Source organism: Globicephala melas, chromosome 17 (assembly GCF_963455315.2).
Source record: "Globicephala melas chromosome 17, mGloMel1.2, whole genome shotgun sequence".
NCBI lineage: Eukaryota > Metazoa > Chordata > Mammalia > Artiodactyla > Delphinidae > Globicephala > Globicephala melas.
In genome coordinates, this window is record NC_083330.1 from 3195407 (window position 1) to 3223010 (window position 27604).

Consider the following 27604-nt stretch of genomic DNA (forward strand, 5'->3'; position numbering starts at 1 on the left):
TCATTGCGGTGGCTTCTCCTGTTGTGGAGCACGGGCTCCATAGTTGTGGCTCGTGGGCTCAGCAGTTGTGGCTTGCAGGCTGTAGAGCACAGGCTTCAGTAGTTGTGGCACACGGGCTTAGTTGCTCCATGGCATGTGGGATCTTCCCGGACCAGAGCTAGAACCCGTGTCCCCTGCATTGGCAGGCGGATTCTTAACCACTGCACCACCAGGGAAGCCCTTAGCTTTTGTTCTTGAGACTGTAAACCTAGAGTTTCTGGACACACAAACGAATGGCAGTATTTCTAAAAGTGGTGGCTCTGAAGTGCTTCGTGTATGTTACCAGTCACACCAGGCTCAGGGCACATGGTAAGAAGCCTCTTATTCTTTGGTGTCTCCGGATTCTCACACATGGCTTGATTTCCAGGGTGTGTGACAAGAGCCACACAGGGCTTCTCTGCAGCCCAACCAGCATCGCTGCCTGGAGAGTCAGCCTAAGGAGCCAGGTGCTTTCTGCTGCCACTGGTAGCTTTGTTGTCGGTTGACATTGACTGAACCACCATGGCATACTCACATAGGACACAGAAGACATGTCTTAATAACTCGTGCCCGTGTTATATTCATTATAATATTCAAGCAGATGTTGCATTTCTGAAATGACTGAAACATCACCAAAAACTGGAGAAAAGGAAGCTTTGCATGGAGATAAGACATCCTGTTATCAATTTTGAAAAGGAGGGAGGCTTTTAATAGCAGATTGGACACCACAAAAATTAAAATTATCAAAGTAGGAAATATCAAAATAAAGAAAGGTTTGAAAAAGTCTATCAGAACACAGAGAAGAAAGATAAATTAAAATTATGAGCGAGGAGAGGAAATAAGGGATACGGAGGACAGATTCACCTTAGGGATAGATAAAAAGAACAGATTAAAAGGGGGTTCTGAGCAGTGAAATAGCAATAATCAATTTTTTTAAAAAATACAACTTTATATTCCTGATATAAATAAAGATTTCATATAATAATTTGAGAATACATATTGTATTCCGTCAGACAATAAAAACTAAGTCTAGTAATATCTTCATAGAATGTTCAAATTTCAAAAATTAAGACACCATTTCTATAAATATCCAAAAGGGGGAAAATGAGATTACCTACAAGGAAACAAAAAAGAAACCTTACCTTATAATTCTCTGAAGCAGTAAATAACTGAAAACAATAGACTTATAATTAGAGAGCTTTCAAAAAAAAATTTTAAAAACTGTGTCTCAAGACTTATTCATAGCCAGGTGTCATTCATGCCTTAACACAAGAGGAAGATATTTTAAGATATGCCAGGATGTGGATGACACATGACACAACTGCACTTCCTGTATAATCACATGAAAATTCTTGTCGGAGCAACAAAAGATAGGGCAAAATGAGAACCCACGAATGAGAGTCACAGTTCGGAGGGATTGGTGGTAACTATTGAAACAGTTAATCAGATGGAACTAATAGAGGTAAAAAGTGACTGTAAAGTGTGACTATTCTTTAGAAGTCTGGTTATATCATAAAAAGAAAGGGGAAAAGAATGAGGGAAGAGGCTTACCTCTCCAGATTAACTGGCAGAGCAAGGGAGGAAGGAGACATCGGGCCTCACTCCTCGTGTCTGGTGGAAGAAAGCTGGAAGAATTCTGCCTGGACAGCATCTCTAAAGCGGAGGGAGGGGCGCCTTTGAGGCGGTGGAGCCAGAGGCCGGCAAAGGGAAAGGCAGTGATGTCCCCTTGACTGTCTAAAGAATGTCCAGCTCAAACGGGACTGCAGTTATGCTTTTTAAAAAGTCCCAAGAGGCACGCGGAAGTGTTTGCAGAACAAATGACTGTGACTTTCAACTTGTTTTAAGGTAATCCTGGAGGAGAGGAAGGTAGGGCAGATAGGAGGCGAAGCACAACTGGCAACATGCTGATAACTGTTGAAACAGTGACGGGTATGAGGGTTTGTTAGTATATTTGCTCAGTTTATTATTTGTTTTAATTTTGAAAATTAACATAATAAAAACATTTTTGTTAAAAATCACAAAGACTGGAGCTTAGAATTTACCCTTTAAAATTAAATAACAAATTAAATAAATACGGAAATACAGCTTTCCATATTCTATTTATACACCACAGTGGGAGCAGCTAGTATATGCTTTAGACTTTCACTGGATAGCGAGATTGAACTTAACCTTGCAGAAAAAATTTTAAATGGCAAAAAGATCCTGTCTGGAAGTCTAAAAAGTATACTGTAAAAAATCCTTCTTGGCCTCGGCGTGCTGTTTAGACTTTCATTCATAAATTTTATCGCTCTCAGATTTTAAATTTATGGTTAGGAAGAAATACATCTAAGTCTCATTTCCATTGTGCAAAAGATCTCATAACATCATGTTGGCTTTCCTGCCAAAATCAAGCCAGCCTTCACCAAACCATAAAACCACTGCAAACATGTTAGAATATTTAAAGTTTCGCCTTCTTGCAGGGTAAAGATGTAGATGAAATCTACCGGGAACCTTAGATAGTAATCTTGTGTTATAGGTTCAATACGGACCGTTTATTTCCATTCCGCGCACAAAGCAATTCAGATCAGGCTTGTATCATTTGAGAGCTTATTTTAGAAACCTCTGCAAAATGGTTTTACAGTTACTGCATTTTAAATGACTGAAATAAGTAGTTTTAAAATGAAGCAACTATGTTGAAAGATAATAAACTATGCAGTGACAATTGGCATATATTCAAATATTCAAGAGTAAAACCCAAATTGCAGACCACGTAAGCAATTTAATTTGACGTCGATGATGTAACCAAATACGTTTTTCCGTAAGAATCTATTTTGCTGATGTGATTTTGAATTCTCGACACTAAAAATCATAAGGATTCATTTTCAAGTGAGAGACCATTCTAAGGACCGTTATTCAAAAACAGACAGAATGAATTAAATATCATAAGCGTAGTCTCAACACACTTTTGTAGCTGCCCCTTCAAACGGCACCTGACTACAAGAGAAAAGTACACAGCAGGGAGGCAGGAGCCGAGCAGCTCAGAAACCTGACCCCGGGGGTCTGTGGAAGGTGGTGGAAAAGGCTCAGACCAAGACTCGGCTGTCGCTGCCTCTCCACGGCCTCACTGCCAGTGCCCAGGAGAGAGTCCAACCCAGGGGGGTCTGGTGCCTACGCCTGGGTCAACAGCCCTGGCCATTCCGTCGGCTGTGAGACAGCCTTAAATAGCTGTCCAGCACGAGTTTTAAGGGACTGCAACTTTGAAGCAGCGTGTGGACCTCCGAAGGCAACCACATACTCAAAGGAGAGAGCCCCGATTTCGATGTTTGAGTTCGGGCATCTTGACATCTATCGCCCAAGGGCTTTATGATCACATCTCAGAGATAAATCCATGCTTCTCCTCTGTTTATCCCTAATTAGCAAAGATCCGTGGATAGGCCCTCCACAACTGTACACTCCCCATACATCCCCTCCCCGAGGGGACATGGGTGGACGCTGAAGTTTTCGTGGGACCCTCTCTGCTCTCTTGAGTCAGACCAGATGGATCCAGTGTGGGTCACCTGATAACTCAGACACATGGGGACATGACTATTTTTACCTATAAGTTATCAGGAGAGGTTGCTTGAGGTTATGTAAAAAATCGTTGAGCAAAATATGGCCAAATGGAATGAATAAAACATGGCTAGAAAGAAACGATCAAAAGCATTTGATATTACCAATTTCGCTCCACATTTCCCAGTTCTGTAATAAATCTGCTCTCTCTGCTTCTGCAAGTTAGATTTAGTCCTGTTTATTTGAGACTCTGATCTGCGACCATTTGCCCAGAAGGTCACATGTTCTGAAGGATGTATTTTTTGAAGTTTTCAGTGGAAGAGAGAGCGTTGTTCCGTCAGCACCATCCTGTACTAAATTATACGGACACTTTTGCTGCAGAACAAGTTTGCTGGATTGACAAATAAGCACACGATCAGCAAACAAGAGCCAGGTCCTATCACTGCCTTTTCTCTGTTTTTGTCTTTTCCTAAAAATAGCTGCAAAGTGACTGTTTTTAACAACTCACTAGTGTCAGCAAAATCTGTAGGGCTCCCCTTTCCCAGAGTTTCTGTCTCAGGGAAGAAAGCCAGGCATGTCTGTCATTTGTTGGCCCCTCGGGGAGCCCAGGCTCTGGGGGCCCGTCATTGCCCCATGTATATTCTGACAACACTGAGAGAGGCAGGTTATGAGGGAAGGAAGCAAAGGTCTCCCAGGCACCACAGCCATCAGCCTCGGTCCAACCGGGAGATGAGAAGTTCTCCTCCCTCTGCCCCCACGCACACCTTCCCCAGTACCCCCAGGCATACCCTGGGCATCTCAGCCTCTCATTCTGGCCCTCCTCCCTCTGCCCCCACGCACACCTTCCCCAGTACCCCCAGGCATACCCTGGGCATCTCAGCCTCTCATTCTGGCCCTCCTCCCTCTGCCCCCACGCATACCTTCCCCAGTATCCCCAGGCATACCCTGGGCATCTCAGCCTCTCATTCTGGCCCTCCTCCATCTGCCCCCACGCACACCTTCCCCAGTACCCCCAGGCATACCCTGGGCATCTCAGCCTCTCATTCTGGCCCTCCTCCCTCTGCGCCCACGCACACCTTCCCCAGTACCCCCAGGCATACCCTGGGCATCTCAGCCTCTCGTTCTGGCCCTCCTCCCTCTGCCCCCACGCACACATTCCCCAGTACCCCCAGGCATACCCTGGGCATCTCAGCCTCTCATTCTGCCCCTCCTCCCTCTGTGCCCACGCACACCTTCCCCAGTACCCCCAGGCATACCCTGGGCATCTCAGCCTCTCATTCTGGTCCTCCTCCCTCTGCCCCCACGCACACCTTCCCCAGTACCCCCAGGCATACCCTGGGCATCTCAGCCTCTCAGTCTGGCCTGGTTTCTCCCATTAGGAAACAAAGGAAGTTCACGTTCATTTGGCACTTAGATGTAAATGAACTAATGTATCGTTCCTGCTCACAAAACCTGCAGGGAATGCTAGTATTAGATCCCCGAGCATGAACTCTTCCAAGAGTGTAATCGGGGGCGAATAAACTCTGACCCGGTGTTTGGCGGCCTCTGGTCCCTCCCCAGAAGCCACGCTGTGGCCTGGTCCCGCCCCAGCCCCATCTGGCCGGGGCTTCTACCGCGGCCGCCCTGCATCCTCCCTGTGTCCTCCCTTCACCCCAGAACCTCCTCTGTCTGATGCAGTCTCGGCCAAAGGCCAGATAACTCTGCTTGGCTCATCCATCAGAAATGGGCTGTTTTTTACAGACATGAAATCACAAGGGGGAGAGAAAAAAAAAAAAGAATGCCTTTGGATTGTAGGAAATCGGGGAAGTGGAAGGCTGACTACATTTTCAAATTCCTCCTCGCTGAGTCAAGATTCAGCGCCCAGCGGCTTTCTTGCCACACAACCCTCCACCTCAGGCGCAGATGCAATCACCACGCTGAGGACCCCAAGAGCAACGCAGCGCTGCCTTGTTTTTTAAAAGACTGGAGGGAGTGAGGGACGGTAAACGCTGACATCTGCTGGAAATGCAAGCACTGCAGGCTTTCAGACTAGTAACACTTGAGGCTGGGCTGTAACTAATCAAAGTCTGATGACTCGAAGACGTCCTTTATCCCAACTACAGGAGTTCAGTTACGCGCATCCTTCCGGTCTGCCCAGGTCCAAACCACCACCAGGCAGTGAGATGCCACAAAGCAATCTCTTTGGAATGGCAAGCATGGGCTTTGAATGCAGGTCCAAGTTGGGTTCGATTCTCTGAGTCTTGGTTTTATCCTCTATGAAATCACCACAGTTATACCCGTCCCATATAATTTCATTTGGTTGGTTTTTTTTTTTTATCAGATACTTTGAATATTGAAAAACAACGTGCGTCCAATGATCCAGGCTTCCCCGGGGCACCCCCAGGACCCACGTGCTTGATGTGTAGCCGGTTTCTCCCAGCACAGTTATTAACCTAGTTATTCCCCTCTACAGGTGGGGCCTCACACCTGCTGGGCACGTGGTAAGAGCCCAGTCAATACTGATTGGCTGACTGATTAGTAGATAGAAATGCATGATTGTCCTGCTTCCTTCCCACCACGTGGGTGAAACCCTAATCAGAGACGTAAAGTTTTCTCTTGACCTCTTTAACCTGAGGTCACTGTTAAAATCTTTCTTCAGCCAAATGTCTCATGTCGCAAAGGAAATTAATGACAGCTATGAATCCTGAATGGCCCCAAAATGTGTCATTTCAAGTCGGTGGCAGCCTCCAGCTTCCTCAAGGAAAACACCCCTTTTAAAATGCCGGGCAGGGCTTCCTTGGTGGTGCAGTGGTTAAGAATCCACCTGCCAATGCAGGGGACACGGGTTCAAGCCCTGGTCGGGGAAGATCCCACATGCCGCGGAGCAACTAAGGCTGTGTGCCACAACTACTGAGCCTGTGCTCTAGAGCCTGCAAGTCACAACTACTGAGCCCGTGCGCCACAATTACTGAGCCTGCGCTCTAGAGCCCGCGAGCCACAACTGCGAGCCCACGAGCCACAACTACTGAAGCCCGCGCGCCTAGAGCCTGTGCTCTGCAACAACAGAAGCCACCGCAGTGAGACACTCGTGCACCGCAAGGAAGAGTAGCCCCCGCTCGCCGCCAACTAGAGAAAGCCCGCGTGCAGTAATGAAGACCCAACGCAGCCAAAAATTTTAAAAAATAATAATAATAAAAAAATAATAAAATACTGGGCAAAGCCATCCAATTCAGCCAAGTCCAGCTCGAAGAAATCAGGGTCTTCTGACAAGTTCTCGGGCAGCTCGGAGAGGCTCGCACAGAGCCCACGCAGCCCTCCCGGCCCGTCACAGGCTGCCTGCCTTGGACAGAACAACGGCTCCCCTTGTTCTTACCATCCTGTTTGTTGATTTTTGTGCTCCTCCAATGTGACACTGGTGGATCCGGCCCAACGATGGGGATCCACACTGGTGGATCCGGCCCAACGATGGGGACAAATGGAGTGCAGGTGTCCCCTTCGGCGTCAGGCCTTCTCGGAACACCCATGTGTACGCAACTGGGGCAGATTCTGTCCCACTGTTTCTTGTCTTTTGCAATTTAACAAGACATGAGACACATCATCTAGAAGTTAAAAACCATGACTTTAAAAAAATCTTTTCATGACAGAAAATGTCAAATATACACAAAAGCAGAGAAAAACAGCATGATAAAACCCTAGGTACCCCTTACACAGCCTGCACAATCATCAAATCCAGGTCATGTCATTTCTAAGTTCATTCATTTAACAAATACTGATTGAATACACATTATGTCCCAGGACTGCTTCAGGCTTTTCAGGCATGGGTCTGAATAAGGCACAGTCCTGACACATACTGGGCTTGGAGCCACGCAGGGAAACGGCCTGTCACTGTCCCCACCGAGGGCAGGAAGTGCTGTGGTCAGAGAAAGGAGACGGGCAGCTGACCCAGCCTTAGTGAGATCCCCAGGGAAACGGCATCTAAGCTGAGCCTTGAAGCCTAAGTGGGAGATCACCCAGGGAGAAGAGGAGGCCCAGACTGGGAAAGGGGCGTGATGCCGGCAGAGGCAACAGTTTATACCGAGAGCAGGAATGCAAATGAACAAGGGGATTTTAGGAACCGAAGGATGCTTAATGTGATTGGAGCCTGGAGTACAAAAGAACGGTGAGAAAGCTGGGTGAGTGAATGGAGTATCAGCAAGTCACGAAAGGGCTTTTATGCCACATTAAGTCCTGTAGACACATGAGGGGCCACCGAATGGTTAGAGGGAGGGAAGTAACACGATCACGTCTGCCTCTTAGAAAGGTCACCCGTCCTGCAGGGTGGGGAACGGATTAGACTAGACAGAGGCGCGGTGTAGATGCCAAGGCGGGACCTGTGGAGGAGTCTGCTGCAATTTAATAAACGAGCCAGCCAGTCCAGCGGGGACGCTGCAGTGCACGCCTGGGGCGCTCTAGAGCTTTCTCTGTGGATTCCGCTCTGCGTCTCCACTTCAAGGCAGGGCCAAGGTTTGGGCTTGGGGCTGGTGTACGTGTGCTTAGGATTCAAACGACAGCACTGTTACCAGCTTTTACATACATGTACACAACTGAAGAAAGAGAAGACTGCTTACTGTGGACGCCTCTGTCCCCTGCACTTGTCAACCTTATACTTGCAGGCCTCTCACTGTTGTGGCCTCTCCCGTTGCGGAGCACAGGCTCCGGACGCGCAGGCTCAGCGGCCATGGCTCACAGGCCCAGCCGCTCCGCGGCATGTGGGATCTTCCCGGACCGGGGCACGAACCTGTGTCCCCTGCATCGGCAGGCGGACTCTCAACCACTGCGCCACCAGGGAAGCCCCATGGATCTTTTTTATTCTTACCATTTCAAAATGTTTTCGTTAATTTACGTTTTTAATTAAAATATTAGAAATGAGAATCGTGCAGCCCCACAGCTGTGAACGGACGTGATGGCTGTGGTCACCCCACATAGGCAGGATGGACCCCCTGCCCGGCACCTGCCCAAGATGTGGTTCTGATGTCCAGACCAGTGAGGTCACACGCACACCAGAGAGCATAGAAAGGTTTATTACTCACACGATGCAGCCTCTGAGGAGGGCAGGATGGAAGCAGGTCCAGAAACAGCTTGAGAGAGCAGAGAAAGGGGATCTGCTTAGCATTTCCATGGCCGAGCCGGGCCGAGGGTTCTGCTTGGCAAGGGCCAGGGCTTACCTGGTTGGACCTTCCCGCGGCAGCCAAGGGAGAGGGCACCTGGTGTCCTGTATCAGCCGCCCAGATGTGAGACAGAAGGGGGACAGTGATGGGACCTGGAAGCTGTCAGCAGTCGGGCATTAAAAACGAAGTCAAACTCTTCATTACCCACTGTCTGTTACACTGATACAGAGCCCAGAAGTCTCCATCTGGCCAGTCAGCAACCTCCATTCCCCCATAAAGGCAAACGCTCTCCACTCTTACCAGCTTCTCCATATCCTGCAGAGATGGTCTTATGTATATAAAAACACGTAAACACACACGCACACACGTCATTCCTTTTACTAAAGACCAAAGGATGGAAACCAGATAGCCCAGGGTTTGCTTAAACTCCTTCACACTTGCTCTGTTTTCTAGATAAGAGTCTTTGGCGAGGCCATTTCACCTTTCTGAGTCTCAGTGCGGCCTTCTGTTACATGGAGATGAGACATACCCGCTTGCCGGACTGTGACAAGGAATAAACGACGTGTCGAACAACCAGTGTCTGGAACAGGGGACACGACGTCCCTTTTACCTTGCTTTCCTCCTACTTCGCCGGCTGCTCTTTTTCAGCCTCTTCTGCAAATCCCTCTCCCTCTATTGACTCTGACATATTGGAAATTCCCTAGGTTTTCATCCTAGGCCTTTTTCTCACTCAACTTGTTCTCCCTGGCTAATCTTGGCTGCGTCGACAGCTTTGAGACAGCTTACGGGTGATGATTCAGCTCTCTCTCCTGCAGTCCACACATGAATGTACAAATGTTTACTCATCACCTAGCTTGAAATGCCTAGGCATGTCAAAATTAGCAATCTGTCTTTACCGTTCCCCAAACTTTTTCATGATGGTGAAAGGGTACCATGATCTGCCTGGTTTTGAACTAGAAATTTAGAGGCATAACCCTTGACCTTAATCTTATCCTCATTTCATACCCCTAATCAGTCTTCAAGTTTTGTCCACACTATTCAAAATTATCTCTTGATCCGTTTAGTTAGTTATCTCCATCCCTTTTAACACTTTCCTGGATAAAGTTACTATCATCTCCCAAAACGTGTACCACAGCAGCCTCTTCTCTGGTCTCCTCTTTCGGGTCATGCCTGCCTCTAAGTGACACCGGAAGTCAGAAATCTTCCTAAAACACAAACCTGACTGTGTTAACCCCCTGATTCAACTTTGTCCGTGGCTCCCCATTTCCATCCGGACGTGTCAAATCCTTAAGCGGCTTCAGTCTTGTTCTATCTTTTCATCTCTTTCTAGGGGTCTTACCCCATCCCAATAGCTCTCAATATCATTTTATGCTAATGATTCCTACATTTACATCTCCAAGGTTCCCACCTCTACCCTGAGCTCCAGGCTCTTTCACAACAGCCTTTGGAACATCTCCATCTGAGTGACTCACGGGCACCCAAAACTTGTGTTTACCTGGACTCCTGATTTTCCTCCCCAGTGTCCTCATTTCAGCAAGTCACCCAACTGCTCAAGGCAGAAAACCTAGGAATTTTCCTTGAGTCCCTTTTTCTCAGCCTGTACCTTGAATCCACCTGACTCCCATTAATTCTAAAATGTATCCCGTATCTGTCCACTTCTATTTTATTCCCATTACCTGCCCAGGCCATCCCCCTCTCTCACCTGCACCAGTGCAAAGCCTCCTGCTTCACTGTTCCCATGCTTGCCCTCTTCCAATTCACTCTTATGCAAAGCAGTCAAAGGAGTCTTTAGGGGCTTCCCTGGTGGCACAGTGGTTGAGGGTCCACCTGCTGATGCAGGGGATGTGGGTTTGTGCCCCGGTCCGGGAAGATCCCACATGCCGCGGAGCGGCTGGACCTGTGAGCCATGGCCGCTGAGCCTGTGCGTCCGGAGCCTGTGCTCCGCAAGGGGAGAGGCCACAGCAGTGAGAGGCCCGTGTACCGCAAAAAAAAAAAGAAGAGTCTTTAAAATATATAAATCACACGATGTCACTCTCTTGCTTAAAACCTTAAAAATAAAATCCAGGGACTTCCCTGGCAGTCTAGTGGTTAGGACTCTGCACTCCCAGTGCAGGGGGCATGGGTTTGATCCCAGGTTCAATCCCTGGTTGGGGAACTAAGATTCCCCATGTCACATGGTGTGGCCAAAAAAAAAAAAAGAAAAAATAAAATAAAATAAAATAAAATCCAGAATCCTTACTATGACTTGCTTGCCCTTTCAGTCTACTAGACTCTTACACCCCCTCATTCAGTACATACAAGAGAAGGTCGTTCTCTTCCCCACTCACCTTGAATCCGAGCACCTAAGACATTGCCTGGAACTTCAGAAAATAATAAGCAGGTGATTAATGCTTGTTGAAAGAATGAATAAACGAGTGGCTTACGAGACCCTTCTTGGTCTAATCCCTGCGTCTGCTATTCCTTTTCTACTTTCCCAAATCACAACCTAGGCTGCACTAAACGCTAGGAATAGGATGAGAGTTGGCAATGTCTATCTGGCAGCAGAAATCAAGATGAGAGAACCCCAAGAGGGGGGTGACAACGCTACGGCAGAACCGCGACTGATTAACTCAGCTGCCGCAGCCTGAGCCCTGGCGGCTTTCTCAGGCTCCTCTCTGCTCACATCGTCAAGAGTTTTGAGTGTTTTTTCAATTGTGCTACAATATAAGTAATGTAAAATTTACCATTTTAACCATTTTAAAGTGTATAATGCAGTAGTATTAAATACATTCACAAGGTTGTGGAACCATTATTACGATCTATTTCCAGAGGTTTTCATCAACCCAAACACTCTGGACCCACTAAACAATAACTCCTCTCCCCTCCGCCCCAAGTAACCTCTCTTCTACTTTCTACCTGTATGTCTGCCTATTTTTGGTATCTCGTATCAATGGACTCATTCAGTATTTGTCCTTTTGTGTTCAGCTTCTTTCACTTAGCATAGGGTTTTCAAGGTTCATCCATGTTGTAACCTGTGTCAGAATTCTATTTCTGGAGATTGGTTCAAGACGGCGGAGTAGAAGGACGTGGGCTCACTCCCTCGTGCAAGAGCACCAGAATCACAACCAACTGCTGGACAATCATCGACAGGAAGACACTGGAACTCACCAAAAGAGATGCCCCACATCCAAGACAAAGGAGAAGCCGCAAGGAGACGGCAGGAGGGGCGCAATCACAGTAAAATCAAATCCCATAATCGCTGGGTGGGTGACTCACAGACTGGAGAACACTTACACCACAGAAGTCCACCCACTGGAGGGAAGGTTCTGAGCCCCACGTCAGGCTTCCCAACCTGGGGGTCCGGCAACGGGAGGAGGAATTCCCAGAGAATCAGACTTTGAAGGCTGGTGGGATTTGACTGCAGGACTTCAACAGGACTGGGGGAAACAGAGACTCCACTCTTGGAGGGCACACACAAAGTAGTGTGCGCATCGGGACCCAGAGGAAGGAGCAGTGACCCCGGGGGAGACTCAACCAGACCTGCCTGCTAGTGTTGGAGGGTCTCCTGCAGAGGCGGGAGGTGGCTGTGGCTCACCGTGGGGACAAGGACACTGACAGCAGAACTTCTGGGAAGTACCCCTTGGCGTGAGCCCTCCCAGAGTCCACCACTGGCACCACCAAAGAGCCTGCAGGCGCCAGTGCTGGGTTCCCTCAGGCCAAACAACCAACAGAGGGGGAACCCAGCCCCACCCATCAGCAGACAAGCGGATTAGAGTTTTACTCAGCTCTGCCCACCAGGGCAACACCCAGCTCTACCCACCACCAGTCCCTCCCATCAGGAAGCTTGCAAAAGCCTCTTAGATAGCCTCACCCACCAGAAGGCAGACAGCAGAAGCAAGAAGAACTACAATCCTGCAGCCTGTGGAACAAAAACGACATTCACAGAAAGACAGACAAAATGAAAAGGCAGAGGGCTATGTACCAGATGAAGGAACAAGATAAAACCCCAGAAAAACAACTAAATGAAGTGGAGATAGGCAACCTTCCAGAAAAAGAATTCAGAATAATGATAGTGAAGATGATCCAGGACGTAGGAAAAAGAATGGAGGCAAAGATCGAGAAGATGCAAGAAATGTTTAACAAAGACCTAAAAAAATTAAAGCACAAACACCTAGAAGAATGAAAGAACAAACAAACAGAGATGAACAATACAATAACTGAGATGAAAAATACATTAGAAAGAATCAATAGCAGAATAACTGAGGCAGAAGAACGGATAAGTGACCTGGAAGACAGCATGGTGGAATTCACTGCCGTGGAACAGAATAAAGAAGAAAGAATGAAAAGAAATGAAGACAGCCTAAGAGACCTCTGGGACTACATTAAACGCACCAACATTCACATTATAGGGGTCTCAGAAGGAGGAGAGAGAGAAGGGACCTGGGAAAATATTTGAAGAGATTATAGTTGAAAACTTCCCTAACTTGGGAAAGGAAATAGCCACCCAAGTCCAGGAAGTGCAGAGTCCCAGGCAGGATAAACCCAAGGAGAAACAGGCCAAGACACATAGTAATCAAATTGACAAAAATTAAAGACAAAGAAAAATTATTAAAAGCAACATGGGAAAAATGACAACATACAAGGGAACTCCCATAAGGTTAACAGCTGATTTCTCAGCAGAAACTCTTACATTAATTTTGTATCCTGCAACTTTACCAAATTCATTAATTACCTCTAATAGTTTTCTGGTGGCATCTTTACCATTCTCTACGTATAGTATCATGTCATCTGCAAACAGTGACAGTTTTACTTCTTTTCCAATTTGTATTCCTTTTCTTTCTTTTTCTTCTCTGATTGCTGTGGCAAGGACTTCCAAAACTATGTTGAACAATAGTGGTGAGAGTGGGCAACCTTGTCTTGTTCCTGATCTTATAGGAAATGGTTTCAGTTTTTCACCATAGAGAATGATGTTTGCTGTGGGTTTATCATATAATGGCCTTTATTATGTTGAGGCAGGTTCCCTTGATGCCCACTTTCTGGAGAGTTTTTATCATAAATGGGTGTTGAATTTTGTCAAAAGCTTTTTCTGAATCTCTTGAGATGATCATACGGTTTTTATTCTTCAATTTGTTAAGATGGTGTATCACATTGATTGATTTGCCTATATTGAAGAATCCTTGCATCCCTGGGATAAATCCCATTTGATCATGGTGTATGATCCTTTTAATGTGTTGTTGTATTCTGTTTCCTAGTATTTTGTTGAGAATCTTTGCATCAATATTCATCAGTGATATTGGTCTTTAATTTTCTTTTTTTGTAGTATCTCTGTCTGGTTTTGGTATCAGGGTGATGGTGGCCTCATAGAATGAGCTGCAGAGTGTTCCTTCCTCTGCAATTTTTTGGAAGAGTTTGAGAAGGGTGGGTGTTAACTCTTCTCTGAATGTTTAATAGAATTCACCTGTGTAGCCATCTGGTCCTGGACTTTTGTTGGTTGGAAGATGTTTAATCACAGTTTCAATTTCATTACTTATGATCGGTCTGTTCATATTTTCTATTTCTTCCTGGTTCAGTCTTGGAAGGTTATACCTTTCTAAGAATTTGTCCACTTCTTCCAGGTAGTCCATTTTATTGGCATAGAGTTGCTTGTAGTAGTCTCTCATGATGCTTTGTATTTCTGCAGTGTCCGTTATAACTTCTTTTTCCTTTCTAATTTTATTGATTTGAGTCCTTTCTCTCTTTTTCTTGATGAGTCTGGCTAATGGTTTATCAATTTTGTTTATCTTCTCAAAGAACCACCTTTTAGTTTTATTGATCTTTCCTATTGTTTTCTTTGTTTCTATTTCGTTTATTTCTGCTCTGATCTTTATGATTTCTTTCCTTCTCCTAATTTTGTATTTTGTTTGTTCTTCTTTTTCTAGTTCCTTTAGGTGTAAGGTTAGGTTGTTTATTTGAGATTTTTCTTGTTTCTTTCTCTTTTTTTTAATAGATTAGTTTAATTAATTAATTTATTTATTTTTGGCTGCATTGGGTCTTTCTTGCTGTGCGGGCTTTCTCTAGATGTGGCCAGCAGGGGCCGCTCTTCATTGCGGTGCGAGGGCTTCTCACTGCGATGGCCTCTCTTGTTGTGGAGCACAGGCTCTAGGCATACAGGCTTCAGCAGTTGTGGCCTGCAGGCTCCAGAGCGCAGGCTCAGTAGTTGTGGCGCACGGGCTTAGTTGCTCTGCGGCATGTGTGATCCTCCCAGACCATGGCTCGACCCCATGTCCCCTGTGTTGGCAGGCGGATTCTTAACCACTGTGCCACCAGGGAAGCCCCTTTTCTTGTTTCTTGAGGTAGGATTTTATTGCTATACACTTCCCTCTTAGAACTGCTTTTGCTGCATCCCATAGGTTTTGGATTGTCGTGTTTTCATTGTCATTTGTCTCTAGGTATTTTTTGATTTCCTCTTGGATTTCTTCAATGATCGTTTAGTTATTTAGTAATGAATCGTTTAGCCTCCATGTGTTTGTGGTTTTTACATTTTTTTCCCTGTAACTGTTTTCTAATCTCATAGCATTGTGGTCGGAAAAGATGCTTGATATGATTTCAATTATCTTAAATTTACTGAGGCTTGATTTGTGACCCAAGATGTGATCTATCCTGGAGAATGTTAAGAAAGTGTTATCTGTTGTTTTTGGATGGAATGTCCTAAAAATGTCAATTAAATCTGTCTGGTCTGTTGTGTCATTTAAAGCTTGTGTTTCCTTATTAATTTTCTGTCTGGATGATCTGTCCATTGGTGTAAGTGAGGTGTTAATGTCCCCCACTATGATTGTGTTACTGTCAATTTCCTCTTTTATAGCTGTTAGCATTGGCCTTATGTATTGAGGTGTTCCTACGTTGGGTGCATAGATATTTATAATTGTTATATCTTCTCCTTGGATTGATCCCTTGATCATTATGTTGTGTCCTTCCTCATCTCTTGTAACATTCTTTATTTTAAAGTCTACGTTACCTGATATGAGTATTGCTACTCCAGCTTTCTTTTGATTTCCATTTGCATGAATATCTTTTTTCTATACCCTGACTTTCAGTCTGTATGTGTCCCTAGGTCTGAAGTGAGTATCGTGTTGACAGTGTATATATGGGTCTTGTTTGTGTTTCCATTCAGTGAGTCTGTATCTTTTGGTTAGAGCATTTAATCTGTTCACATTTAAGGTAACTATAGATATGTATGTTCCTGTTACCATTTTCTGAATAGTTTTGAGTTTGTTTTTGTATGTCCTTTTCTTCTCTTGTGTTTCGCACTTAGAGTTGCTTTCACATTTGTTGTAGAGTTGGTTTGGTGGTGTGAATTCTCTTAGCTTTTGCTTGTCTGTAAAGCTTTGGATTTCTCCAACGAATCTGAATGAGATCCTTGCCGGGTTGAGTAATCTTTGTTGTAGTTTCTTCCCTTTCATTACTATAAATATATTGTGCCACCCCCTTCTGGCATGCAGATATCTCTTGCATTCCTATACACTAACAATGAAAGATTATAAAGGGAAATTAAGGAAACAATCCCATTCGGCATTGCAACAAAAAGAATAAAATATCTAGGAATAAACCTACTTAAGGAGGTAAAAGACCTGTACTCAGAAAACTGTAAGACACTGATGAAAGAAATCAAAGATGACACAAACAGATGGAGAGATATACCATGTTCTTGGATTGGAAGAATCAATATTATGAAAATGACTATACTACCCAAAGCAATCTACAGATTCAATGCAATTCCGGTCAAATTACCAGTGGCATTTTTTACAGAACTAGAACAAAAATCTTAAAATTTGTAGGGAGACACAAAAGACCCCAAATAGCCAAAGCAATCTTGAGGGAAAAAAACGGAGCTGGAGGAATCAGACTCCCTGACTTCAGACTATACTACAAAGCTACAGTAATCAACATAATATGGTACGGGCACAAAAACAGAAATATACATCAATGGAACAGGATAGAAAGCCCAGACATAAACCCACACACATATGGTCAACTAATTTATGACAAAGGAGGTGAGGGTATATAATGGAGAAAAGACAGTCTCTTCAGTAAGTGGTGCTGGGAAAACTGGACAGCTACATGTAAAAGAATGAAATTAGAACACTCCCTAACACCATGCACAAAAATAAACGCAAAATGGATTAAAGACCTAAATGTAAGACTGGACACGATAAAACTCTTAGAGAAAAACATAGGAAGAACACTCTTTGACATGAATCACAGCAAGATCTTTTCTGACCCACCTCCTAGAATAATGGAAATAAAAACAAAAATAAACAAATGGGACCTCATGAAATTTAAAAGTTTTTGCACAGAAAAGGAAACTATAAACAAGACAAAAAGACAACCCTCAGAATGGGAGAAAATACTTGCAAACGAATCAATGGACAAAGAATTAATCTCCAAAATATATAAATAGCTCATGCAGCTCAATATTAAAAAAACAAACAACACAATCCAAAAATGGGCAGAAGACCTAAATAGACATTTCTCCAAAGAAGACATACAGATGGCCAAGAGGCACATGAAAACCTGCTCAACATCACTAATTATTAGAGAAATGCGAATCAAAACTTCAATGAGGTATCACCTCACACCGGTTGGAATGGGCGTCATCAGAAAATCTACAGACAACAAATGCTGGAGTGGGTGTGGAGAAAAGGGAACAATCTTGCACTGTTGGTGGGAATGTAAATTGATACAGCCACTATGGAGAACAGCATGGAGGTTCCTTAAAAAACTAAAAATAGAATTACCATATGATCCAGCAATCCCACTACTGGGCACATACCCAGAGAAAACCATAATTCAAAAAGACACATGCACCCCAATGTTCACTGCAGCACTATTTACAATAGCCAGGGCATGGAAACAGCCTAAAGGCCCACTGACAGAGGAATGCATAAAGAAGATGTGGTACATACATGCAATGGAATATTACTCAGCCATATAAAGGAACGAAATTCGGTCATTTGTAGAGACGTGGATGAACTCAGAGACTGTCATACAGAGTGAAGTAAGTCAGAAAGATAAAAACAAATATAGTATATTAACACATATATGTGGAACCTAGAAAAATGGTACAGATGAACTGGTTTGCAAGCAAGAAATAGAGACAGATGCAGAGAACAAACATATGGACGTCAAGGGGGGAAAGCAGTTGGGGGGGAGGTTGGGATGAATTGGGAGATTGGGATTGACATATATACACTAATATGTATAAAATAGATAACTAATAAGAAACCTGCTATACAAAAATAAATAAAATTCAAATTAAAAAAAAAGAATTTCATTTCTTTTCATGGCTGCATAATATTTGTTTGCTTTTTAATTCATTTGTCCAACAAATATTTATCAAGCACTTCGTTAAGGGCCAAGAACTATTCTAGGCACTATAGATACTGCCAAGAACAAAAGGGGAAAAGTTAACTACTTACATGGTACTAATAAACAAGTGAACATGTAGTATGTCAGATGGTAATAGGTTCTATGGAAAACCAGTATTACAGGGACAGGTGTATAGGAAGAGGATATCCCAGAGGTAGGGTGGCAACATTCATGTAGGGCCTTGAGAGGGAGTGCAAGGACTTTGGATTTTACTCTGAAAAAAGTGGCCAATAGCAAGTTTGGAGTTCGGGTTAGGGTTAGGGTTAGGGTTACAGAGTGACAGAAACTGACCTACATTGTAAAGGATATATCTGGTTTCAGTACTGAGATTAGACTATGAGGGAAAATGAGGCAAAAGGGAAGTAAAAATACCACTTACGGGCTATTCCAATAGTCCAGGTGAAAGATGAGAAGACCTGTAGCAGGGTGAATTTGTCAAGGTTCTCCAGAGAATCAGAACCAATAGGATATACATGTGATAGAGAGAGAGATAGATAAATGAAGGAGAGAGAGAGGGGTTCTAAAGAACTGAATTCACGTGATTGTGGAGGTTGGCAAGTCTGAAATCTGCAGGGCAAGCCAGCCCTACAGATTGGAAATTCAGCTAAGAGTTGGAAATTCAGGTATGAGTTAATGCTTCAGTCTTGGTCTGAAATCCACAGGGCAGTCCAAGCAGGCTGGACACTCAGGGACGGTTGCTATGTTTCAGTCTTGCGGCCAAATTCCTTCTAAGGGAAACTCTGTTCCGTGCCTCTTCCTCGATCCTGGTGGTTTGCCGGCAACCTTCAGCATTCCTTTGCCTGTAGACGCGTCACCTGATCTCTGCCTTCACTTTCACGTGACGTTCTTCCTAGGTACCTGTCTGTGTCCAAACTTTCCCTTTTTATAAGGACACCAGTCATACTGGATTAGGGACTCATCCTACTCCAGTAAGACCTCACCTTAACTAATTACACCTGCAGCAACCCTATGTCCAAATAAGGTGATATTCTGAGGTCTTGGGGGTTAGGACTTCAACAGACAAATTTGAGGGAGACCCAATTCAGCCTATAACACAGAGTGACAGCTGTGTTAAGAGAATATGCGAAGCAGGACTTCCCTGGTGGCACAGTGGTTAAGAATCCACCTGCCAGTGCAGGGGACACGGGTTCGAGCCCTGGTCCGGGAAGATCCCACATGCTGCAGAGCAACTAAGCCTGTGTGCCACAACTACTGAGCCAGCGTGCCACAACTACTGAAGCCCGCGTGCCTAGAGCCCGTGCTCCACAACAAGAGAAGCCACCGCAATGAGAAGCCCGTGCACCACAACCAAGAGTAGACCCCACTCGCCACAGCTAGAGAAAGCCTGCGCACAGCAACAAAGACCAAACACAGCCCCAAAGAAATAAATATATTTATTTTTTTAAGTAGATTTTAAAAAAAAAGACAATATGAGAAGCAGTTGGATTTGACTGAAGAGTATGAAGGAAAGAAAGGAGTCAGGGATACTCCAATGTTTTTGACCTGAATTAAAATAATCAAGTTGCCATTTACTGAGACGGTGAAGATTGCCGGAGGAGAAAGTTTGAAGGGGAAAATCAGAGTTCAGTTTGGGATATAATTCAAATAAATATATGGATACATTCAAATAAAGACCCACCTCCTGTCCCAAGCTCCTCACTTGGTTTGGAATACTGGCAGGGTGGCAGAAGGCCCTGTTATCTCAGCGAAAACAGAGGAGATAGAGCCTGGGAGTGTTTCCCTTCCCCGCGCGCGCGCGCGCACGCACACACACACACACACACACACACACACACACGTCACCTAAGTGGCCCTCACTTCTGGTGCACTCCACTTCTGTTCATGGCCCACCTTCCTCATTACCTTTGTTCCATCATTCCACATCTCCTTATGACACCTCCCCATAAGCCTTAGAAAGTTATTAAGAGAATGAAGTCAGAGTAATTAAGAGCTGCAGAGGTACTCTTTTTAACAGCTGTACTTTCACTAGCAACATTAAAATTCTAAGTGAACCTTAATAGAAACGTTTGATTAATTGTTCAGTTGGCCTCAAATTAATATTAACCTGTGACTCTAGTATCCATGATCTGTTTGTCTTATATGTTGTTGCTTTTCCAAACTGCATGATTTACAGTCAGCACAAGCAAAGATTTGCCTCTATAGTTTTCAATCACTCTGAATTAGATTCTTAGATCCAAGTAGAAAAATGACTTCTCTAAACAATAGAAAATTAAAATGCACAGTACGGCTAAAGCACAGCAAAATAGAATTTTTTAAAATAAAGTTCAGGAAAAAAATAGGTCATCTCATAAAATTAAATCTAATTTCAATTTCCATTCTGACTGTGATTTTAATTCTAAAGTTCTCAGAATGTTTTGGTAATAAAGTGGGTTAATTCTGCCATGGAGGTTTCCTTTATGAAAGGGTACTATTTAGGGGTGAATGAAAATTTTTCAATTTGCCTTTTAAAGGGGTGAGACTTTCTTGGTATTGATTAGGGGTGTGGTGATTTTCTCCTCTGCATGGTTCGATAACCACCATGATCAATTAGGCGAGTGGATAGTCGATCAGAATAAGGTACTCCCTAAGTCTTCCGGATCCCTAAGGAGCAGTGCTTTCAGGAATACGGATGCCAAGATGATTCCCTTTGGCGGCTAAGTTTTTGAAACCTTCAGACTGTCATCTAGAATCTGGCCTGAAAGGAAGACAGGGCTTTTTGGAGTGATCAGTACCGCCGGCGGCTGAAGTCCTCTCCTCAGATAACGGTTCTCAGATCGAATTTTGTGGCTACATTGACACTCCGTGCTCTGACTTTGCTAGAACGACCGAAGGAAGTGGACGCGTTTCAGCACCCGACACCGGTCATGCTTCACAGCCCCGCCAGTCAGAGAAGCCTCCGTCCCTCGCAAAGACAGGAGACAGAACTGGGCAGCCGGCTGCTCATCCGGAGGGAAAAGACCACGCCAGGGAAGAGGAAAAGGTGAAGTTCTCCGGAGACGCACAGGAGCCGGGCTTGGCGTTTCTCGGGCTGAGTCAGGGACTTCCCTTCTGCCGGAACATTTCCCCTGCTTCCCTCCCAAGCGTCTGTCTCGGAGCGCAGCGCAAGGCCTAACGAAGCGTGCCCAGCAAGGGGCGGCAAGCGGCTCGGGAAGCAGGGCTGGGGCGGGAGGGGGAGAGTCAGGTTACAGGTTCACACATTCTCGGAAAACCATTCGGAAACCTGAGCTGGAGACGCAAATGCCGGGACCCACGCAAGGCCGGGGGCGTGCCCTTCGGGCCCCGGCAGCCGGGGCGTGCGCTCTCCGCCTCGCTCTAGCACGTGCCTGAAGCCGGTCGGAAAGGCCGCGGGCGGAGCCGTCATGTTCCGGGCCGCCGGGGACCGCGGCGCTTCTCTCTGGGCATCCTTAGCATACGGTCCTTCCGGCCCGGGGCCGCGTCCGCTGGGGTGCCTGCGGCCACGGGCACCGCGCTGGAGCGGACGCGGCCGACGGCCCACACTCCCCGCAGGTGCGCACGGGGTCAGCAGCGGCCCGCCCGCGTCCAGGGGCGCCGCCGCGGCCGAGCCCCCCTTCCCACCCACCCCGGCCAGGGGCGAGGCGCCTGCGGCCCTCCCCAAGAGACAGACGCTGGGCGCCGAGTCCCGCTCCGAGCGTTTTCCGAATCGCTCATTTCCCCCTCGAGCGAGCTTCTGGAGCTTATCCAGGAGCCTCCTGGGCTCCCAGCTCCAACCCCTGAAATAAACGCGGCGCCTGTCCAGAGAGCGGGGGAGGGGAGAGGCCCGTGTGCACGCGGAGAAAGAAAATACCGGGAGAACGACCCCGTTCTCTAGGAAAAGGTAATGAGGGGAAGCGAAAGAGTGTGAACTTACTCGGAAATGCAAAGCGAGTTCCACTCTCGCCGGGCGCATACAAACGAGGGAACGACGAATCAGCCGACGCGGCCGGCGGCGGCCCAGGAAGAGCCTCATGCATGAGAATGGGTTGCTAGGTTTCCTCGTTCCCTCCGACACCCGCTTCCCACAAGACATCCACAGGCGGAAGAAAGCGGGCCGGGCCCAGCCACGGCAGAGCGGGGGGGACCGCGCCAAGCCCCCGAGGCCGCTCCCGCCGTCAGGACCCTGGAGAGCGGCAGCCGCGCCCCGGGGACCCGCGCCTCGCCGCCCGGTCCCTCGCCTTCGCGGCTTCCCGCCTCCCGCTTCATTTTTCTTGGCAACCACTTCTCTCGCTCTTCACCAACAGATTAAATTGCGTTTTTGTTTTGCTTGAGGGGGCTGCTTGGATTGGCTGAGTTAGGTTCCGGTTTGTAACTTCACTTAGTATTAGTGGACCAAGAAGCCCTGAGAGCTCCAAAACGAGAGCCTGAACGAGGCGGGTGACCTTAAAAAGCCACTGAGGGACTTCCCTGGTGGCGCAGTGCCTGCCAGTGCAGGGGACACGGATTCGAGCCCTGGTCCGGGAAGATCCCACATGCCGCGGAGCAACTAAGCCCGCGAGCCACAACTACTGAGCCTGCACTCTAGAGCCCGCGAGCCACAACTACGGAGTCTGCGCGCCACAACTACTGAAGCCCCCGCACCTAGAGCCCGTGCTCCGCAAAAGAGAAGGCACCGCAATGAGAAGCCCATGCTCCGCAACAAAGAGTAGCCTCCGCTCCCCACAACTAGGGAAAGCCCGGGCGCAGCAACGAAGACCCAACACAGCCATTAATTAATTAATTAATTAATTAATAAGCCACTGAGTTCAATCCTTTACTTCGTAAATGAATCAGACCAACTCAAAGAATAAAGAATCTCCCAAGGTTTGCCAATGGAGTTCATTTCAAGGATGAGTCTAGACCCCTGGGCCTCTGACTTCTAAATTAATGTTTCCCTATGCCTTCCAAGAAAATAATACTTTTATCTTAACCTCGGCCGCTTAGCTCTCCCAAGCAACAAGTGGAGGGTGGAAAGGCCTGTGTTCGGGGAAATAAGATGGACACAGCGAGTGTGGAAAGGGGGCCTGCAGACTGTGCTCTTAAGTCCTGGTCTCCCCTGACCCCCGCACCCAGCACCACCAAAGTCACATGGCCAGTCCCTTTTCCGTCAGCCTGAGGACCCCTCATCTGCCTGTATCCAAGCCTCCCATGGACACCTATCACAAGGACCTAGTAACCTCATACCAACTTCTGGTAGAGCTCTGGGCACTTTGGAAGGTGGGAAAGGACAGGGGGAAGAGGAGCCAGAGCCAGAGCCAGAACTGCACAAGTGAACTGGGAGATCTTCATCCGAAGTCGAAAGAACCAAGAGAGGTGAACACAGACGCTCCTGTACACGGCACCTCACAGTGAAGGTGCCTACGAATTCCCTGGGAATGTTAACATTCCGATTCTCATGCGGTAGGTCAGGATAGGGTCTGAGGTTCTGCATTCCCAACAAGCTCCTGGGTATTATCCAAGCTGCTGGCCCAGGGACCACACTCTGAGTAGCAAGGAGTTTGAAAGGGGTGGGGGGAGAATGGGAGGGAGGGGAAGCAGGGAAGAGAGGGGAGGAAGGAGAGAAGGGGATCTCCCCTGCTACGCAGAGGCCTTTCCTTTTGCTCTCACCGACCTTCTCTTGCACCCCGAAAGTAACGCCTCGAAATGCCGCAGTACCTGGCACTCTGCACCTTTTCTTCAGTCTGTAGCGGGACCCGACAGTGACGGTGTGTGATTTTGTTTCTCTCCTCCCCCTCCTCTCGCCCTGCCCGCCGCCGGCCCTGCACAGCTCCCAGGCTCGCCTGCTGCCCCGAAGCTGCTCGGCCTCCTCTCCGGCACGCTCTCCGGCCTCGCGCGCTTCTTCGCTCACCTTCTCCAGCGACCCCTTCCTGGGGCTCCCCTGCGGCGCCCGGACTTCTCTCTTCTGCTCCCCGTCCTGCCAGCCGCTGGGCTCGCGCCGCGGCAGGAGGAGCGGCCGGGCCGCCTCTCGCTCCTGCTCAGGGCAGCTCTGGCACTGCCCGGCCGACCCCCAGGGGGACGCCTGCCCCGGGAAGAGGACGCCGGCGCCGGGCAGAGCCCGCCCAGGCCCGTGAGTACTGTGCTCTCCGCCGCCCAATCCGCGGCCTCAGCGGGACGCGAGTTTCCCGGGTTCCTCCCTAACCCCAACTGACCCACTCCACGTGGGGCGAGCAGGGGATCCCGCCAGCAAGGGGAGAAGGGGAGGGGGGCGGGTGGGAAGGTCGAGACACGGCCGAGAACGCTCACGGAACAGGCGCCGGCGGCCCGCCGGACACCCCTCCCCCCAGGAGACCCTCGAAGCAACTCTTCTCGGGCCACTTCCTCCCAGAGCCTACGGAAGAGGGGGGAAGCCCCCCCTCCGAAGCCGCTTCCCGAACTCACGTGTCGCTCTCCTGCCCCTCCTCCAAGCCTCCCCCGGACGAACCTCCGCCCCCTCCTCGCGCTCCCACTCCCCAGCCCCCGGCTACGGCGCGCTCGGGAGGCCAGGGAGGAAATGACGTGATGTTATTTCAGTGTCAGGTCGGCTTCCAGCTTCAGTTTACCCCGCCGATCTCGGGCGCACGGCCCGGAGGTCGGACCGCGTCTCCCGAGGGCACACCGGGGGCTCCAGGGCTCCGTGCCCGCAGAGCTGGTCGGCGGCGGGGTTCCCGCCACCCTCCAGGTCCCCCCCTTCCCCGGACTCGGGAGTCGGGAGTTAGCCACCGCCCCCCGCCACCCAGCCAGGTGGGACCTTCGGCTCCGGCAGGCGGGGAGGGGGCGAGGAACCCCTTTCCAGTTTGGTACCTCCGGAGGCGGAGGCTGCAGCCGGGTGGGGCGGGGATAGAGCTGGAGAAGCACCCCGGGGAAAGGGAGATGATGGGGACCGGCCTCCAGAGGCGGAGAGTCCACGGCCGGACCCTCCGGGTACGAGCACCCCGGCGCCACGCACCCCGCGCGCACACACGGGTGCCTCCCCCCGCCCGCTCCATTCACAAGATCCCAGCGCGCTCTCCCGCACGCCGGGGTCCCGCTCGCCTCCCGCGCGCCCAAGCATAGGGAGAGCCGAGGGGCTCTGCGGGGCCCACACTCTCGGTACTTCCTAACCCGGGGCTAAAGAAGGGAACCACAGTCCCGGCATGGATGGGGACCCCCGCCCCCCGCCCCGCCGCAGAGGAGCGCGCCGCCGCGGGAGGGAAGCGAGCCCTGTGTGGCCCGGCCGGGGAGAGGGGAGGGAGGGGCGGGGAGAGGCAGAGGCGAGGGTGGGGGAGAAGAAGGCGACAGGAAAGACGGAGAGCCAGAGGAAGAGGAAAGCCGGGGAGAGCGATCGCGGGCGTAGCGAGGGCAGCACCTAGAATTATCATAAAAATAAGGCACTCGCGGGACGCATGCGCACGGCCGACGGAGGCGCGCGGGCCGCAGCTCCCCCTCGGGCTCGCGGGGCAGACGGTGGAAGCGTGAGTACCCACTTCCTCAACGCCCCCTTCTCCCTCCCGGACTCGCCTTGTGGCCTCGGGCCGGGAGGTGGCCGGGGCCGGGCGGGGCGCGCACGCTCTGCTGGACCACGGTGGCGGGAGCGGGTCAGCGTGCAGGGCGTGCGGGGCTTGGGGTATGACCGTGTCTCAAGGAGCTCCGCCGAGGCGTCCGCACGGTTCGACCTCTGTGGCCCGGCGTCAGCGAGTGGGTGGGCTATTGACGCCCGAAACAGACCTGGGAAACCCCGGGCGCCGGAGGCGGGTGGTCTGAGCGCAGGTGGGAAGGAAGCGGAGACGCTCCCGGAATCGCAGCGGAGACGCGCCACTACGGCGGGGACCAAGGAGCCGGGCGGGAAGCGGGCGCCCGCCGCGGACCCCGGGGGCCTGACTCGGTGTCGCCACTGAAGCTCGGAAAACCGAATGGACAGAACCGTCCCCACGCTCTGCCCGAGCCGCGGGGGGCGGGGGGGGGGAGGCGGGCGCCGCGGGTATTTTTCTTGCAGGAACCCGGCGATTGAGTGTTCCGCGCTCTCGGGGCTACGCTCGGAAGTTGGAACGAGTCTGGCGCCCGGGCTGCGGGGACCTCCGGGACGGCGGCGCGCGGCAGGGACTGGGCTTCGGGGGGTCGGCGGGCGCGGCGACGTCCCTCCCCCGGGGGTGGGCGGAGTGGGCGGGGGAGGGGTCGCAGCGGCGGCGGGCTTCCGGCGGGCTTGGCTGGTGCGCCCGGGGCCCTCCCCCGGCGGGGGGCGTGAGCGGGAAGGGATGGGCAGCGGGGGAGGGGGGCGGCGAGGGAGGGGTCTGGGGAGGGGCAGCGCGCGGGGACCCGATCGGCTAGCGAGCCCCCGGGAGTCGCCAGCGTCCGAGGAGAGCCCGGGCGGGCGGGCGTGGGGCGGGCGACGCGGCCCCACCAGCAGCTCAGCCCCCCGCGCCCCCCGAGGCTGGCCGGGTGGAGGAGTGAGCGCCGAGGCCGAGTTTCTGGCCGGGAGGGGGCGGGCGCTCCGAGGGAACTCGCTCCCACATCCCTTCCTCGGGAGAATCCGGCCGAGGCCGAGCGCTCTTTGTCCGCCCCCGCCCAGCCGATCGGCCGGAGGGCGCGGGTTGCGGCGACCGCAGCCGGTGCCCGCAGCGCGGGCGGGCAGCAGAAGTCACTCGCCCGCGGGTGCTCGCGGTGGCCCCGGAGGCGGGGAGCTTCTGCACCGTCTCGTTACCGTCCTGGGTCAGCCCCCCCTCCTCTGGAGCGCAGGTCGCAGGGCCGCTGCGTGGCTTGGCTTCTTTCACTTCTGGTGGTTCCAGATTGTGGAATTGACCAAACAGGGGTCCGAGTTCACGAAATGGTGTGAATTCCTCCCCCGACTTCGCGAAGGAGATGTGTCATGGAAAGACTCTATCTGTAAACTCTTAGTTTTTTGCTTACAACCTGATTTTCTACTGGGCTTCTTCCGGTTTATCTCCTGTTCCTTAAGTGGCGTCTTTTGTATCAGTATCAGTATCGCATATGAGGGGCAGTATTGCCTAATGGGTAAGAGCCCTGGACTCAGTAACTGTCTAGATTCAAATCTCAGCCTAGCGGTGTGACCTCGGGCAAGTTGCTTAACCTCTCGGTGCCGTAGTTTTATCATCTGTAAAATGGGGATAAGAAAAATACCTGCTTCACAGGTTGGCTGCCAGCATTCAGTAAATTAATACAGCAGAGCTCTGACACACACCAAACAAAAGTTACTATTACTATTGTTATTGTATTGGTGCTAAATTGGCTAAGTAGACTTCAAAATATTAAAAGATGAGGAACAAAATGCACATTTTGTTTGTTACAAAGAGTATATGTGATGAAATAGAAGATGTCCGTCAAAATTTGAAAAATAGAAAATGTTTAGAAAATGTTTTCTATGTCAGTATCTAAATTTAAAAACGATACATCTCTATATCATCTGGGCCCTCTTATTTCAAATAATTATGAAGTATTTATATGCAGTGATTCAAATAGCATTTTAAGAAAATTATCTCTAACCTTCAAAATAGTTCACTTTGTAAAACAGATATGCATTAAAACTATGTATTAGGTCATGGTATATACAGAAAATCTGATGTCTGCATTAAAATATTGCCCGGAGTCAGTTTTACTTAAGA

At 49.1% G+C, this 27604-nt stretch overlaps 2 protein-coding genes across 8 annotated transcripts in view; one reads left to right on the forward strand and one right to left on the reverse strand.

The window, feature by feature from the left end:
* ATP6V1H (ATPase H+ transporting V1 subunit H) overlaps positions 1-24080 on the reverse strand; it is a 97288-nt gene extending 73208 nt beyond the window's left edge. Inside the window, exon 1 of the mRNA XM_030859762.3 lies at positions 23878-24080. The gene's annotated coding sequence lies outside the window, so the exon portion shown is untranslated. The remainder of the gene's footprint in view (positions 1-23877) is intronic.
* Positions 1-27604, forward strand: part of RGS20 (regulator of G protein signaling 20) — a 77864-nt gene that overhangs the window by 5401 nt on the left and 44859 nt on the right. The window contains exon 2 of one of the 7 annotated variants that reach the window (XM_060287375.1): positions 23787-24096. In XM_060287375.1, the coding sequence (XP_060143358.1) occupies positions 23787-24096 (310 nt within the window). Of the gene's footprint in view, positions 1-23608; positions 23735-23786; positions 24097-24605; positions 24750-24908; positions 24930-25051; positions 25098-25270; positions 25460-27604 lie in introns of those variants that run through there. The other 6 variants (XM_060287371.2, XM_030859765.3, XM_060287372.1 and 3 more) reach the window with 6 other exon arrangements.